Source organism: Denticeps clupeoides, chromosome 8 (assembly GCF_900700375.1).
Source record: "Denticeps clupeoides chromosome 8, fDenClu1.1, whole genome shotgun sequence".
Classification (NCBI taxonomy): Eukaryota; Metazoa; Chordata; class Actinopteri; order Clupeiformes; family Denticipitidae; genus Denticeps; species Denticeps clupeoides.
Genome location: NC_041714.1, coordinates 3,309,513 through 3,327,664, shown reverse-complemented (window position 1 = coordinate 3,327,664; position 18,152 = coordinate 3,309,513). Strand labels below are relative to the sequence as shown.

The following is an 18,152-nucleotide window of genomic DNA, read 5'->3' as shown; positions in this document are numbered from 1 at the left end:
CCCATCAGCTCGTGAATGGCAAAATCTGCATCATGTGAACGTTATTTATTTATATATTCACAGACACACATATATCTATATAATGGCCTGGGTCGCACGTTCCCTCCGTGCTCATGCAGTTTCCACCCACACGCCAGAAACATGCCGGTTAGGTGAATTGCTGCTGTCTAGATTGGCCCTAGGAAGTGTGTGTGTGTGTGTATGAGTGATAGTGAAAGTGGGTGTTTTCCCTTGGCACCACATTCAGGGGCTGTTTCTCCCCGTGCCCTCAGCTTGCTGAACACCCCCCAAGCAGGTATGGAAAATGGATGGAACAGATTTATAATACGGACATTTTGGACCAAATAACGATTTCATGCTTTACTGTGTCAACTGGAATTTTTCATCTCTTGGCTGGAACTCGGGTTGAGGCCACTTTTTCATACTGGGTTCACGCAGGGTTAGGTCACCCTCTGGGCTCCCACTCTGGGAGTGTCGACACTTGTCCTTGCCTGTTTTTTTCTTCCCCCGGTGGAGGGCTGAGTGCCTATTTTTTCTGAGCCTGCTGATAAGGTGAATGTGGGAGGGAGGTGTTTTGGACTCTACCTCCGCCTCCTTGGGGGCAGTAAGGAAATGGCTCCTGCTTGTCTGTTATGGCAGGGCCAGATCACAGACAGGGCGATAAGGCTGGCCGTGGCACGCCTAATAAGCCAATCAGACGGCTGCGCCAGCGCACGGCGGCTGCTCTGCATTTCAATGGCTTTCCATTACAACGCCTGCCTCCTGGGCACCTGGATGGGAGTCAGGGCCACTTAGCCTCATGCCGCATGCGTTCCCATAGAAACCCGACGAATTCTGCTTGTTTACACTGTCCACCTGTATTTCTGGGCTAATGCGGAGGCTCGGTCATATCCAATTTACCACACAACCTGACTGTCACCTATTTTACATTAAAAAAGACAGACATTTGATATTTAAACAAAAGGAACACATTACTTACTGGAGGTCCAGGCTGTCCTGCACTAGTTCCTCCACTCTGTGAAAAAATATTAATCACTAAAGAAATAGAAAAATATTTATGTACATTTACATTTACAGCATTTACCAGATGCCTTTATCCAGAGTGACTTACAATCAGTAGTTACAGGGACAGTCCCCCAGGAGCAACTTAGGGTTAAGTGTCTTGCTCAGGGACACAATGGTAGTAAGTGGGATTTGAACCTGGGTCTTCTGGTTCATTGGCGAGTGTGTTACCCACTAGGCTACTACCCCTGTCAATGTAATGTTCGTGTAGAAGAACAATGCATTGTCCCAAAATTCCTAGCAAGGCTCATGGGGGTTTAAACACAAATAAAATGACAGTGTTTGTGTGTTCCGGCTCTCTTTTCTCCCACAGGAAACACATTAAAGCATTCAAAACAGGACAAAGAAAATGTGAACAATCTATTGGCCAGGGGTAAACTGCATGGTAAGAGGGGGAAAAGTCATCAAAAAGTTACAAACACACACACAAGGTCAACTGGCAGCCAGAACCTGTTCTGGGCTGAAATGAAATGACGGTGATTGAGGCGAGACTGCTCTTACCTGCAACTTGTACAGGCTGCTCATCCCATTGCCCTCTGGATAGGGAGCGCCCTTAAAAAAAAAAAAATCTTGTTTTGACCAGACCACCGCATCCTGCCGGGCGGTAAAAAAATACCCTACACACACAGTACACCAGCACTGCCAGGCAGATCAATACCCCGCCCGCATCATAATCACCAAAATCAGGAGGAATGGCTGCACTTGTTTTAGCTGACTTTGTGGGGTCAGATTATTTCACTGCTACGGGGGAGAAACTCATTGATCCCTGTGAAAATATAAAGCACCGTATCGACCAGGCATAAGCGCAGCTCAGAGCGGCAGAAAATCACCGGAAAGGCAACGCTGGAGGCTTATCGGCGGAACATCTTTACGGCCGCTGATGACAGACGCAGGGTTTACTGGGGGGAAGAGGCGTCAAGGCTGCCCGTGGCCTTTTCGGAGCGGAAGGCCGGCGTCCAGACCTGGCTTTACGAGACCGAGGAGCAGGGATGAGACAGGGGGCAGGGAAGGTTCAAGGAGACATCTGATGAGTTATAGATCCACCATTGAAATGTCTTACTTAGGTGTTTTTTTTTTCTTGGCGGAGAGCAGGCGGCGGCACGGCCACTTTCCAACAATCCCACTGCATATCAATGCATTTGCATTCTTTCATCTCCCCATCTAATCGGCTGCCTTTGATGTCTGGACACACTTAATGTGGATAAGATGGGCCGCTCTTAAAAATTTGGATGTTGGACAGGACAGGCTGAAACATCTCTGACCCCTGTCCTGGCGTAACCTTCAGCCAGAGAAGCGATTTCTTCATTTAGAGCACATACAGAGTATCTAAGAGTATTCAATTATTTCTGTACGCAAATGGGTGTTCACTCACAGGTGGGCCTGGAGGTCCGGGTGGTCCAGGGATGCCTTCACTGCCCTGGACACAAAGAAGAAGGACTAAATTAATAATATGTATAAACATTTTGCAATTAACTCATCAGGATTCATTCTTAAAACTAAAGCTATAATGTATATTTAAAACTATGAATGAATAGTGAATGAATGTATCTGAATTGATGGGGATATTATCTGTTTTTTTAATAAGACACTCAAAAACAAACTGAAAATACAATTTTGTGCAAATTTTTTAAACTCCAGCCACGTGATGAATTGTGTGTCTGTGCATTTTCATGCGGTTGTGACTGATTTCACACTCTCTGTCCCTGAAAAAAACTTGTCCAGACACAGGTGCATCAGGGACACACCACAAGCATGTTGCTCCCATGAATAAGAGCCTCGGCAACCATGTGTCTCCATTTGAAAAAGATGCTAAAACTCCTTTGCCGTCCCCCTCCATCTCAATGTCTCTGCCTAGGATAAATTTCACATCCGTGTCACAGGTCAGACACAGGAAGTAAGCAACATGTTAATTATATACGTTCACTTCCCCTCATTAGCTCACCTGCAGTAAGTGGAGAGCTTCATTAAATTCCTCAAACTGCATGCAAATAGCTGCTGAATGGTGCATTTACACCCTCCCCCGTTCTGCTGCAACGGGGCTGCACTGTAGGAGGCACAGTGCTGTATTGTGAACGGCTCCGCTGTGCTATGAATTATAATCGGACTCGGGCGCGGGGCCGGGAAAGTGCGCTGGCGCGTGTTTGTGTGTAGGTGAGTGTGCAGAGATTGAATGAACCACTGGCTCTATTGGATTAGTCCCCCAGCACGGCCTCTCCACTGATGGAGGACGATACCCTTTCTCTTTGCCGCTGCATTGCGGGACTGTAGGGGCCTGCTGAGTGCTTATCCAATTCATCAAAAGACATATTCAATCTCAACTTTGCATGCCGGCTCCCTGAATTTCATTACTGAACTTTACCAGAGATGAGAAGACGGTGAACTGCATGGCGGTGTGCGAAAATGCAGGCCGTGTTTCCTTCTGCAACTACATGATAATATCGCTGATAAGAGGACTGAGGGCTGCAGTATTCTATAGGAATCTGAATTTGTGGCATTCTCAGGACTATCTGAAGGGTTTTCCTGCCACAGCTTGTCAAACTACAGTGATGCATATATGCTTTTATGAAGGTAAAGAAATTTAAAGTAACATCATACTCGTTCACCCTTTGCCCCAGGAGTCCCAGTCTGACCAGCTCTGCCAATAGTACCCTAGAAAGAGAGAAATAACCATGAAATTAAATATTAACTTAATTTATAGTGGAAACTTTAATAATAACATAATAAAAGCATAAATAGTTAACATAATAAATAATAATCAATAATATTTGTATATTTGTATGCACCTCCCATTCAGTAATTGGTGTTTAAGAAGTATAAAAGTAAACCCAGCTAATGAAAAGAATAATGAGAAAATGCAAATAAACAATTTGTTTCCAGCGTATTTTTTCATGTACATAAGATGACTCAAAACAGACAATCACCAAAATAACATATTTGGCATCACCTACCAGCACTCTATTTTTTATCTAAACTGCAAACGTAAGACAACAGCAACTTATTGAAAAAAAAAATAAAAAAAGCTTTATATTTTCACTTATTGAATTTGAACAAAACCAATGTGTTGGCCATTGGCCTGCTTTCTGCTTTCACTGAGGAAAAAGAAACATTCTGAACGGATGATATTGATTATGGAGAGACATGGAATGACACTGTTACCAGTTTTCTGCTGTGGAAAGGTTGGGCATTATGAGGGCCATTGCAGAATGCTTGACTTCAATTTCAGCGGAACAAAATTGTCAGAAAATGGTGAAAATGGCATCAACTACCACAATCGACTAAAAATGTGGAAAGCCAAACATACCGGCATTATGCCTCTCAGTGTTGACAGGAGGAAATGCATTACTCACCGGCGGACCAGCGCGACCAGTTGCTCCAGGGATTCCGGACGCGCCAGGGGGACCCTGGGGAGGGAAGGAGACGGCTGATACAGGGAACACACGGGTGAGGAGGCACATCTGTGCACGAGCATGTGTGTGAACGCTTCGAGATGAGACTTTCATCACTTTATACCCACCTCGTCTCCTTTCTCACCCATTGGGCCAGGGAAGCCTCTTTCCCCCTTCACTCCCTAAGAAATAAAATAGAAAAAGACTTCAAAGGGTTAGTTTTTGTTGTTGTGATTGTTTGACTCTCCCCTATTTCAGCCACTTTTATTACCTGCCGAGTCCCAATCAATCTCTGCTGGCCTCTATTTGACACGCAATCTCATGTGTTATACCTGGGCTTTGCGATTTTCAATATACCCGTAATTATTAAATGCTGGTTCGGTGTCGATATAATTCATGTCATTTCCATGGCAACAGCTGCATCACTGCTACCAGCGAGATCTAAAAGCCTTTGTAGACTGGACAGATTCACAGAGAGATGAAAAATACGAACGTTTTGAATGTATCCTGCTGGTCCGATCAGCGCTGCGGAGGTTCTGTTGTTCACTCTGCGGCTGACAGATGTCACTTATTGCCATGTTTCCTTCCCTCAAACGAGTTTGTCTGAAAGTGCGCTCTCTGATCGGTACTATTGCCTGTTTCAATGTGGTGTTGCTGTTTGTAGATATGGGGATTAGAGTCAAAATGGCACCCTGCGGTGTTCCCATCGCCATTTGAGGTTTCCTGCTGTGTTTCGTTTGCTGTCTGATGATCCCTGTAACTCTGTGTCCCTTAGCATCTGCTGTGTTATCTGATTGGTTTGTTGACTGTGTAATTTCTCACCTTGGGACCCTCTTTGCCTGGATGACCAATAGGACCCCGCAAGCCTTGATCGCCCTGAATAGAGAGATCAATTACAGACACAGACTCACAAAACCATTTGTTTCACTGCATACAGACAAATCGTTGTTATTATCGTTCACTTTAATCATTTTATGCTCTGATGGCTGATTAAAGACTCAATTGAGTGCTGTGTTCATGTGGCTTTACAAGCGTTTAAAGGTGTGTTTGCAGACGACAGCAGAAACGGTTGAATGACGGCCGGATAATGGGCATCTGTGTGGGGGCGTGTCTCCTACCTTCTCCCCATCGATGCCCTGCACTCCTGGCAACCCGGGTGATCCCTTTTCACCCTTCTGCCCAGGCAGACCTGGCACTCTCATCTGGCAAACACTGCAGGCATTCTGCCAAGCAGCACACACACACACACACACACACACACACAGCAGGGTCAGACATCAGTACTGGAAAACCATTGTTGGCTGACCGAGTGTGGGAAGGCTGTTGTTGTGCCCCTCTGGTACAGAGGGCAGGGTTCGTCCTGAGTTGTAATGGTCTCTTCGCTAGTAAAGAGCTGGAAGTGATGCAGTCATGCAGGGGTGGTGGACCTCAGGGGGAAGAACCTTGCCACATGGTAGGTATGAAAGGAAGCTTTCTCCGCTTAATCTGCATCTCTGCCGTGATGTTAAATAGCATATTTAGCCATTGAAAAAGGCAGGCCGTGTGCCATGGCCCTGTGAAACATTGGCCATTCACATGTAAACATGAAATGCCTCAACACGCCACAGCCAACAATTGGTTTTCAATAATACTTATTTGCAGCACAAATATCCATTTGAGTGGGGGTGAGGAGAGCAAACAGGCCTGAGTTCATGGAGTTTAACTTTCAAACCATTATAATAAGTGTAGGAAATCTGAGTTGCCTGCATGAGGGGGAAATCTACGACCTCTTCAGCCAACGCGCTAATTTTTTATTTTTTTTTAATGATCAAAGGTTTCTAATAATCAGCTATCTTGAACACGGGGGGACACGGTGTGAAATCTCACATCCTGGGAAATGGTGGTGCAGCTGGGCTTTCTTAAGGTACCATTTTCCTGGTGCATTAGCCTGACCTGATGTATAAGTGGAGAGCTAAGTGTGCTCCGCACCAGGCGCTGCTGCCCCTCGACACGTTACTGTCAATTAGTAAATAAATTAATAAATTAATAGCGCTGCAGCCGGGAGGATTTACCCTTTCAAAAGATGCCAGGGGAGGAATATGAAATCTTTGTGCAGCTTGGAATTCTCAAGGATTTCAGGTGTTAAAAGTGAAAAATATTCTTTCAGCTGCTCAGCTGCACCACAAGAATAACTGATGACAATAGTAGCTGATGCCTCTGGCTTACATGACCCTGGCCAAAACTAATTAACCCTTCTGATTAGTAAATATGATGTTCCTCTTCGAACTGAACTGTGACCATCAGGTTAGCAGCATATTTTTGGTATAGACTTCATATTGGCCCCTTGTGGTCTCCGGAACGAGTTTTCTAGATAGTCTTAAATGGAAAATCAATTGCGCATTTACAATGTCAGATCATTTGAATACGTCAATGCCTGACAAAATACATTCATACAATCCCATGCTGATCCAAAGTTGGCCTATCAACATTATATGACATTCCTGATGTTTATGCAGTTGTCATAGTTACAGGGTCCTCCATGAAAATGCAGGATGCGAACTTGTCTAACTCCAGTCATTTCACCCCCTCATCATCAACCTCAGCTCTACTCAAAGGGAGTCGGAGCACCAGCGGCGTTTGTTCTTTCATGACTTGATCGTGTTTTGATCTCTTCCATTTTTTTAAAAAGTGTAGAAACGGTGCGCCTGCTTCTCGGAGCAAGAGATAAATTTTTATCTACCCCGAGTCAGTCTCTCAACCAATGGACAGATGCTGTTCTCATCTGTGACTGTTTTTTTTCCTACCCCCTTCTGCAGCAATTGCACCAAAGACAAGCCTTTATCCGTTGGACAGAAAGACATTTATGAAGTCTTAACAGTAATTGTGCTCCGACTGAATGCATGTTGCGCATGAAGAAAAGAGGCATGCGGGGGCGGAGGAAGCGGAGACAAGAGCAACACATTTACGGAGGCCCAGAATTAAATGCAAGTTTAGACAGACGATGGCAGACAAAGGGCAAGAGCCGGTTTCTAAAGTCTGATCACCGCTGTCCATGCTGAATTGAATAATATACTTGCAGCCAGCATTTCTGCCCTTTCCCACCTACTCTCCTTCATTTCCAGCTGCAGTTTCGGCTGGATCCTGCGGAAGGCGCTGTGGGGCTGTCGCTGAATCAGAGACTGATATGTACTTGAGCCAAACTATACAGAAAGAAGACTCACAAACTTCTCTACTCACTGAAAACCTTTTTTTCCCGCTACTTCCTGAAGCCAGTGTAAAATACGGAGGGGGTTTGGGGGGGGGGTAATTATAACTTTTCTGCCGCACTCAAGTGAAGTATTACTTAGTAACCAGCTCTTTCATCTTCTGTGTCATTCAAGACTAAGGAAGGACATACAGAAGTGAAAAACAACAACCGTGGGTGACTTCATCTTCATTACCGCAAAAACACATTGATCCACGAGTAATGGCATCTGCACAGATTTAGAAAAATAAGTTTGGGTGAGTTTTTTTACCTTCAGCAAAGTGCTCACATCTCCAACAATCGGCAGTGCTGTCTGAAAAACAAGATGATGCATTATCACGAGTTTTTTTATTGGGCAAGATGCATGCATTCTCTCACAGTGACTGTGGTTTACACAGACAGCTATATTGACCTTATTTTAAATGAGATAAGTACTTTAAAGTGTTTACATGAGTTACTCATGGAGTTATGGTTCTAGCCAAGTGGGTAAAACACTGGTCTATGAACCAGAAGACCCTAAAGTCCCAGGTTCAAACCCCACTTACTACCATTGTGTCCCTGAGCAATACACTTAACCCTGAGTGTCACCAGGGGGACTGTCCCTGTAACTACTGATTGTAAGTCGCTCTGGATAAGCGTGTCTGATAAATGCTGTAAAAATGTGAATGTTATGAAGCATTCCAGTCATTTTCCTGCATACTTGCTCAAAAGGATGCTTCCTATGCACCTGTATCCAACCATTTTGAGTATTTCATTTGAACGTTGCTAAATTTTACATTATTTTTATGTGTATACATGCCAAAAGATGCAGAAGCCTCTGCACTGCTTTACTGATCACTAATGCCTTTACATGAACGTGGTGAGTGATGCAAGTGCAGAGTAAGGACTGGTTGGACTGGTCGTTTTAAATCAATTCACTGATGCTGTATGTAGTGACAATATCCAGTCGATCATTTATGAAGCTGTGTTCACCGCTGTGCATGCATCTGGGCTACTGGAAATGACAGTTGCAAAATGTATTGTGATGAAGCACAATGAGCACAAAATATATTTAAATAATGCTTCTTCCAAATATGCATCGTAAGGTCATGAAACACAGTCATTGTGCTTTAAAGAGTTTGATCCCAATGCAGAACCTGAAGATGGTATACAGCATCGTTAAAAACATCCATCTGCCTTCCTGCCTTGATGTTCCCTCGTTCGTGGTCTTGTACTGAAGTTGTTCGACATCGATGGAGAGATTACTTACTGGCTCTCCGGGGGGTCCAGGAGGGCCCGGTCTTCCTTCGCGACCTGGAGCACCCTTCATAAAATCAACCAGACACACACACACACACACACACACACACACAAGCTAATTAGTTCTCAGGCAAGTGACGACAGTGGAATATGAAAGAATAAAACTCCAATCGTATGGGGGATGTGAGCAGAGCGCATGACACGTCCCTACACACAGAGACGGGGCAAATTCTGTGCCGTGCTCCACTGTCCTATTTTTGTATGGAGAGAGAGGGCAGGAAAGCTTGACGGAGGGAGGCAGATAGACTGCTGGATTGAGGGATGTGATTCACTGAGCCCCTGAGAGGAGGAGGGTCTTCATCTCACCTCGATGCCTGGTTCTCCTGCTGGGCCTGGCAGGCCTGGGGGTCCACGTGGGCCCTTTGGGACAAAAACATGCTTTTCCAGCCGTTTTTCCACTCTGGTGTAATGAAATTCAAGTGTGTGTTGGGGGGTTTCCTCTAATTATTTTGTATTTACCTCAAATCCTGGCTCTCCCTTTGGTCCCGTGGCTCCCTGAAAACACATCCATCAAGTTAACATCAAACACCAGAGTGGCTAATATGATAGACATCCTTTTATCAGAATTGAACAGAGCCACCTCCCCAAATCTATATCAGCCCAACACTAACTTCAAACGGCGCATTTAACTCTCGCCATTCACACAGAAAGCACGTCTAAACAACATCTGAATCATCTTCAGTACTGCCTTTAGAAACACAGTCAATACGTTTATCTCAAAAACCTTTTCGTGTGTAGAGAGTGTAGGTGTTGTGCTCTGAGCCAGTTGCTTAGCTGAGTGCCCGGAGCATTACGGGTGGATGGATTAGACAAGAGGAAGAATGGGTCTGAAAAAAAACGACTCAAGTGCTGAGTTTTAACAGCATATTCGAGTATGATAGCATGAGATATCCTCTGGGAAATATGCTGCTAGTACAAAACAGATCAAGAGTTTAATGGTCAAACATTGTGCATCTAACACTTAACATTTAACACTACGGGGGATATTTTGGAGGTGCATTTTAAGATCAAGCACTTTAGCAGTGTTCATTTATATTTTACGGCACTGTCATGGCCAACACGCCTCAAGCCCGCTAGAGGGCACCTCACCAGCCTGGGAGACGACGACCCGGAAGAGGAAATGGAAGCGGGCGGTGGCAAGTATAAAAGTGAGGTAACCCCAAGGAGACACGCCCGCTCTTTGTATGAGTTTACTCGCCAGAGACGCTAGCTCTCTCACCCCCGACCTACGATAATAGTGATTTCCTGAAATACGACCTTCGCCTGCCCACGACTTCGAGAATTGCCTGACCCCCTGGAAACCACGAAAGGAACCCAGACCGGAACTTCCTGGCTACAACCTCTACCTGCCCCTGACCTTGAACCTACCTCACCCATCGGTTAAGACGGGATTCCCTGCTCCCCTACCGTCCTGCCGCCCAAGACCTACTCCCGTCCAGTCCAAGATCCCGGACCATCCTGGAACCCGCCGTCTTCCGGTTCTCCTCTGCCACGGTCCTTCCCAAAGATCCCGAACTGACTCCCCACTGCGTTGCAGCGCGTCCATTGCGTCCTCATTCCTCGCCAGCCAGGCGCCCCCGGTCCTCCTGCCCCGCTCGCCCAGTGTCCTCTACCGGTACGACGGCTTATCCCCACACCCAAAGTATGTCTGCAAGTACGTCATCGAATTCCCCCTGTGACAGGCACCCTTATCCAGAGCTACTTACAATCAGTAGTTACCGGGACAGTCCCTCTGGAGACACTCACGGTTAAGTGTCTTGCTCAGGGACACATTGGCAGTAAGTGGGATTTGATTCATAGTGGGATTTGATTCTTCTGGTTCATAGGCAAGAGTGTTACCTACTAGGCTACTACCACCCTTCCTTAGAATGGACACTGTCCATTTAACATCCATAAGACATGAACGGATGAGGATTATGAAATAGATTGATATATGTGGAGGTATATATTTATGAAATCCACTGTGTGGATTGAAAAGCAGTGGTGCTTTAAAATTACGTTTTCTACGTACTGGGATACAAATGTAGTAGATAACAATAGCTGTCAAGTCTCTGTTTTTATTCAAGCTCCAGGTATGTTGCACTGAATCGCACACATCTCATTAAATCTGAGTTTCACTTGCAAGAGAACAGAATGACAATAAACTTCGGGTCCAGCAGTAGTGTGGTGGTTGGTCTGTTTGACATATGCTCCTATATTTTGGACATGTTAATTGGTGTATATATAATTCACCCAGAACTAGATCTTGACTAGATCTAGATAGATCTGGGTGTTTTTTTTTAATAGGAGGCAGCTGACAGCACACACACCCTCCTTCAATCCTTAGCCTATGTGAACACGTCATTAGCGTAAAACAATAAAAATAGTGCTCTTCTAAATCTGATAACTCCAAATACGGGCCTTATTTATTGCTCGACATACAGCTATACCTCCTCCTCGAGCGACATGGAAGTATTTATCTTATGTGATTTGGGCCTTTCGATGAGCAATTACTCCCAACATTAAAAATATACATCTGCCAACACTGAGAACTACCAAACCAAACATCAAGATAGACTATCAGCACCAGAATTCTTATTGGTGAACTGGTGAATCAGACATCCCTGAACACATGCAATACGCCTTGGAAATATTGTCAAAAATCCTTGCACAAGTACTGTCTGGCAGAATTTCATAGTCCATGCAGATACAATCAACATCAGGCATGTAAAAAGACAGAGAAGGGAATTTTCCTGTCCTAAAAATACAAACCATTTTGCTGTCCTACAAATAAGTGTTACCTGGGTGTGTTCATTTCCTGGGTGTGATCACATTTCGGTGATCTCCAGTCACGATTATTTATTCAACAGTCTACCACTCTTATTCCAGGCTTTATGTTATTGGCAACTATTAAGCCAATTCTAGTATTTTTCCTCCTTTTTCAAAAAAAATTTCATGACATATCGTTCATTAATATACATTTATTTTCTATTGGGAAAGTGTACAGTATTAAGTGATTTCTTGATGTAGTTTACTCACCGAAGGCCCTCTGATGCTGATTCCAGGTTCACCTTTTTCTCCTGGCTCTCCGGGTACACCAGGAACCCCTCTCTCCCCCTGTAAAATGCCAGAGAAAGAGGGGGATGAAAAATGCAGGAGTCATGAGCGGTCTTTTAAAATGGAGACGTAAAAACAGCGCTCAGGCATCAGGGCAGCATGAAAGCGCTTTAAATATTCAATTCAAGGAATGTGAAGCGAGGCCAACGACTGTTCATGAGGGAAATATTGCTTATAGTCACCACAGCAGGCGGTCAGAGGCGGCCCTGCTTTCGCATTAGCTGAGGAAGTGTCCTACCTTTGGCCCTCGAGATCCTCTGGGCCCCGTCATACCGTCCGCCTGATGAGAGAGATGAAAGCGAGAATCACTGAAAAGTGTTTCACTTCGGAGACGCTCACCTGCCCTCGCCTGGCCGAATTGAATGGTATATTGAATCTGTTCTGAACCACAACGGGGAGGGCAAGTTTCTTGAATGGTGCATTGCGTCCGCTGCCGCCGTTCAATACACTTTACAGTGTTTTTAATAGTTTGTATGTGACGTGTGACCAATACTGCCAGGCCTTACACAAGAACAGATTGGTAAAGGGGAGGCGGTAAGCATTATTTACTGCATGTGCCTGATGGAAAATTGATTTCTGGAGTCAGCATGCATTAGAGCTACAAGTATCTCCAGCGCTGCACAATGTAAATGAGCTGTTCCCAACTTCACTTCCAGCCATTGCAGCAGTTTTGAACAGCGGATGGGGCTCATATTCCGAGAACAAAAGAGGAAAAAAGAAAAAGAAAAACGGGAGAAAAATGAAACATGGAGCACAAAGCCTTGTACAAGAGGCACGCTGCCCTCCACCTCGCATACGCAGCAGTATGATGGGCAGAAAAACGCCTTTGACTACAGCCCACCGGAGATGAGTTTTCTTTACCCATTTCCCTCGTTTGCTCGCTAATGTTCAGATGTGGGCAGGAGTCGGAAATGAAAGGCCCTGTGCTCCTTCCCAGCACAGGAGGTGTGATAGCGGTGGTCTCTCTGCCAAAACGGCTGTCCGTCTGGCAACCTCTCTCTTCTTCATTAGCAGTGTGGGCCTGACGTTAGATTGCCATCGTTTGGCATACAGTGCATAAGTGTTCAGCACTATGGAGACCTGATGGTCTTGACGCTACTTTATTAGTCGTTTACTATTGTGCAGAGCTGTTTATCCTGTAATAAGACACAAGGGGGCTTACAAAAATAATTATATTATGATGAAGATGATAAAGTCATCATGCACATACCCTAATTTCCAATAAATTATTATTATTGTTTTTAAAACCGCTACCAATATTATTAATATTCTGCCAAGTACTGCAGCTCATTAAGAAACTGCAGTTGCCTGGCAACATTAAGCACCTCTTGGCACATTGATCTGCAATTCAAGTGAAGAGCGGATACAGGTGTGCAGCTAAATGTGAGTCGACCAATCAGAGTTCACAGCCAGAACCAGACACAGCACCGCTCTGCCCTGCTGCACTGAGCTGTAGGGCAACCCGCTGTCGTGGCTTTTTATTAGTTTTGTTCATTCTTTTCTGCTGTACTGTATCTTTCACAGGGTGCCCATTAATAAGTGTACTTCAGCCTCTTTGTGCTCTTGCACTCTCAGTGTCTGCAAGAACCAGTACTCCAGAACGGGATTCCCTGGATGCTGGTGTTTTTTCTCAGGTCAAAAAAGGTCAAGGATTCATTGGTTTTATCCTTGCTAACAATGTCGGTGAATCAATGAGTCTCATTCTGTCACTTTTCTCAGTTACTTCATTGTTCTACATTTTGTTTCAGTGGTGTATTGAACAAAATATCATTTTATACATATTATTTTTTGGAATTACATATATAGTTTGTATATGGAATTACAATTATATATTACATATTTATATGTTAAAGTTTTTCATGTTTTTCAGAACCCAAAAAGTTTTGCTTGAAAATTATTCTTTCAGTTGTCGGACAGAGGAACTAGTAACTAGCTAACTCTGCATAACCTACTTATCAACTTACAGTCAACATATCCAAATAATTAAAAACGAAATATTGCAAACAACTGATTACTCACCCCAAGAGGCTTGAAGCACTACTCTAAATGATTAAGAGCTCCAGTTGGGGGTGGCCTGGCAGGGTGGTGGGAATATATGCATAAACAGCATTTGTGACGCATATTTTGAGTGACAAAAAAACACATTGCATTTTAATCTTACAAGATCACGATAAAGTTAAAAAAATTGAACTACACAAAAAAAACAGTTAAAAATAAAATACAATTTTCAAAACCACAGGGATCCGCAGTGTAAGGATGAAAGAGCGCGCTGACGCCGACCGAGTCGAGCAGTCCGCCTCTAAGTTTGGTTATAAGCTTGTTATAACACCAGTGGAATGGCCACATTGCAATGTTTTCACTGTAGTTACTATCATTACCTGGAAGGTCAGAGCAGGTCAGCAATGTGATGCTGCTCCATGGGGCGCTCAAATTGCTGCATTATGTGTGACAGCTGCTGTGAGTACACAGTTGAAGGAGGGAAAAGGGAGCGGCCTTGCAGTATTACACACTTTTAATTTGGAATCATGATATCATGAACCCAATATTTTTATTAAAATCTTATTAAAATTAAAAAAAAAAGTCCAAAAGGCTTAGATGCCCCAGGAGCAGTCTTGCGCGTGCCTGCAGCGTTGTGTTACGTTGTGTAATTTTTTGGGGCTGTATTGCATTCCACCCTGTTGTTTCCCCCTTTATTGTTCTCTCCGTCTGCACTGTACTCATTTGAGCGGTTGTTCAGAGTGTTGCTCTCCCAGAGGGCTTGGTGTTAAGAGCTTGCTGGTGTGAGCAGAGGTTCACTCATCATCTTGCTGCCACCTCTAAATGTCCACACAAACACAGACCCTGTTAAATACACACACCTCACACCCGCACCCACACTCTCCTAGATAATGTTGTTCAAACAAGTGCATTTGTGCCAGCTTGATGGGTTGCCCTACAGTCACCGTTAATATGCAGTTTATCTCCTCCCTGTACAAACAAACATAATTGCTCAGGTCGTGGTGCAATTAATGGTAACCACTTGAACAGCCCAGCCGACATCCACAAAGCATGAATTGGTTGCTCTTGCAAAATTAGTGTAGTGCTCTCTGTGTGTGTTTGTGTGTGTGAAAGTGGCTACTGAGCACCCAATGGCCACTGAGACAAGAGTCCCATCCATAAAGCGAGAGGCTGTGACAGGTGTACTCTGGAAAATGGGGACAGATAGCCCATTAAGTGAGAGCTTCTATTGAATGGTGGATTAGCTAATAGCGATTCATGTACATGATGTCAGGGCTGCTGTTGGTAGAGCCTGTCTGCCGGTCCGGCAGCCGCTGGCAGCTCTCCTCCTCCTCCTTCAAGATATACGCTGGGCACATCTACTTCCAGAGTCCAAAAGCTTCCTGTCAAACACCTTCGGCTGCTGAATTGAAAATGCCAATAATTTTGCTGTGCCGTCCAGGAGTTGCCCTGAATAGCGGCCAATGCCAGTGCTACAAACAAGCTGGTAATTGTAGGGAGTTGGATTTGCAGTGTGTGCGTGTGTGAGATGTTTTGTGTTTCAGGCAAGGGTGTATAGCATTACCAGATTTCCAGAAACAGGCTCTCCAGGCTCCCCTTTGGGTCCAGGTGGCCCCTGTGGTCCAGGAAGTCCACCCAAGTCACCCTGCACACAAAAACCACTGTGATTTAGAATGAGGGAGGCCGATCTTCACGGGATGACTGTCATCACAGATTGGCAGGTGAGGGGGCACGAGGCAGGGACCAGGGACAGCTGCCACTCACCCGGAATCATTTCACACACCCAGAGAGCTCAGGTCACATACAAAGCCATCTGATTTGTCTGACCATTCGGAACTGGTCTTCTACACACAGGTGGTCACTGGTCTGCACCATGGTAATAATAATAATAATAATAATAGAAATAATTCCAGGCCAAGCATTGCACATTGAGCTTCAGTAGTTAATTTGTCTCCTTATTAATCAGCAGTCAGCAATTAGAAAAACAACAACTTCCAGTATTGCTGGTGATTGGTGGCAAATTTCAGTTTGGCTCCTGAATGAGAATTTGAGTGAGAATTGGCACTGATTTCTGTCCCTGGTCTGTCCATATCTGAAATCAGGACAGTGCTTGCAATCAACGTAAATCAGTACAAGAAGCAAGATTTTAGATAATCAATCATACAGCATAACAATCACTAAACCTTTAAGTCTCCAGGATCAGCGCAGAATGTTTGCATGCACACATCTGGAAAAATTGTGTATGGCTATAATATATTCTTATATAATAAACAGTTAATTCACTGCACTATGAACTTAGCACCATGCACTGTGGGCAATTTCACAGGGGGAACAAGCCAACTAACCCCATAACCCCCACTGTTCAAGTTGAAGTACAAGTTGAAGTTGAGCTTTATTGTCATTTCAACTATGTACAGTACATAGTGAAAGAAAACAACGTTTCTCCGGAACCCGGTGCTACATGTCACATTTAAACAAAGTTATACTGACATAAAGTGCACATGTGTGACAGACAAACCAGCTACATAAAGTGCAAAAACATGCAACATAGGCAAGCAGTGCAAGAATAACAAGAGCAACGTCAAATAAACCATGTAGACAACCAAAAAGCTAAAAAAACTGTGATATTGGTAATTAAGGTGGTGGACCCAGATTCCCAATCCATGCATTTATTCCATGCAGGTGTTGCATTACTAACATGCACTTACTGAATAACCAAGTGTGCAATGGTGCTGATTCCTGCAATGTTGAAGGTTCAAATGCTCTACCCTAACTACTTTACTGCTAATAATAAGTAAGTTATAGAACTCTTTAAATTCTTGTGCATTACTATTTTTACTATGGCTCATTCACCATGTAAATTAGACTACAGTTACATAAAGACAGCCACTTTCACACCTGCAAATAATAGCAGAATCATATAGATTCCGTGTATGAACACATAATGTAAGCAGTCATCTGAAACTGCAATTCACCAGAAGGCAGAAAATCCTTTACCGTTATACTTTTCTTGTTACAGTTTTTTCAATGTAAAATACTTCATATTTGCACAACATCCCTTGAATCTGTTCTGTGTCTTGGGGTCCGATTTTCACGTTACTATTTAAAACAGTGCATGGGGAGTATCTGAGTGTCTGTTTTTAACTTGAAATTAAACAGATACTGGAAATAAAATGACTGTTGATTGACATTCTAAATCATTCTAAATCAGGCTGTATCATCACAAATTCAATCGCTGCTTTAGTCATTTGATTAGTCACATTCTGATTGGTGGAGTAGCTTTTGTTACATTAGCCAACAGTCCCCATGCATTATATCTACAGCTCTGAGCCAGCCCATGATGTCAAAGAAAATGTGATTATTCAGACCATGACACCATTATTCCATTTTTCTGCTCCAGTTTGAGTTGTCAAGTATGGTTTGGTGGTCGATATTGGGGAGTTCGTAGTCTAGTGGGTAAGACAGTTGCTTATGAAAAAGAAACCACAAAGTTAGAGGTTAAACCCTCCAGGAGCAAGACACTTAACCCTGAGTGTCTCCAGGGGGACGGTCCCTGTAACTACTGATTGTAAGTCTGGATATGTGCATCTGACAAATGCAACAAATCTTTCTGCTTCAAACACAATGTTCACATGCAGCCCAACATAACCCTCTCAGGTGGTAGGTACCATCGATGATATTCACTTCACTTGTTCACCTGTCTTTTACAGTTATAACTGTTCGGCGTATGTATAAATACATAAATACGACACTATTTTGCCACAGCGTATGCACACAATTCCAATGTATCATCATACATTAGTATGATAATGGTATTTCTTTTCGCATTCTTGTGCTTGTGGTCTTTCTCTCTGTCTCCTTAAGGCGTTCAAATTCAGCACCACTCAGCCGGTGCTGTTTCATCAGCAAATGTTCTTCATAATAAGTTACTTTACTCTGAGACCCCGCAGACACTTTTCAGCTCCATGAGAAGAACACTGTAAGCAATTAGGGTGGAAACAGTAAAGGCAGTAAAGTGGCAGAGTTGTTAGTGTTGCTGCTTTATGTCACTCGGTCTGCGTGCCTTGAGAAGTCTTGATTCTGACTCG

At 44.0% G+C, this 18,152-nt stretch overlaps 1 protein-coding gene across 5 annotated transcripts in view; it reads right to left on the bottom strand.

Annotated features, from left to right (window-relative positions):
• Positions 1-18,152, bottom strand: part of LOC114795692 (collagen alpha-1(XIX) chain) — a 118,987-nt gene that overhangs the window by 20,899 nt on the left and 79,936 nt on the right. For all 5 annotated transcript variants that reach the window (XM_028989256.1, XM_028989260.1, XM_028989257.1 and 2 more), the window contains 15 exons: positions 15,629-15,709; positions 12,305-12,346; positions 11,989-12,066; positions 9,430-9,465; positions 9,277-9,330; positions 8,921-8,974; positions 7,943-7,984; positions 5,567-5,671; positions 5,271-5,324; positions 4,577-4,630; positions 4,410-4,463; positions 3,658-3,711; positions 2,435-2,479; positions 1,564-1,614; positions 980-1,015 (listed from right to left, as the gene is read on the bottom strand). In XM_028989256.1, coding sequence (XP_028845089.1) covers positions 980-1,015; positions 1,564-1,614; positions 2,435-2,479; positions 3,658-3,711; positions 4,410-4,463; positions 4,577-4,630; positions 5,271-5,324; positions 5,567-5,671; positions 7,943-7,984; positions 8,921-8,974; positions 9,277-9,330; positions 9,430-9,465; positions 11,989-12,066; positions 12,305-12,346; positions 15,629-15,709 — 840 coding nt within the window. The remainder of the gene's footprint in view (positions 1-979; positions 1,016-1,563; positions 1,615-2,434; positions 2,480-3,657; positions 3,712-4,409; positions 4,464-4,576; positions 4,631-5,270; positions 5,325-5,566; positions 5,672-7,942; positions 7,985-8,920; positions 8,975-9,276; positions 9,331-9,429; positions 9,466-11,988; positions 12,067-12,304; positions 12,347-15,628; positions 15,710-18,152) is intronic.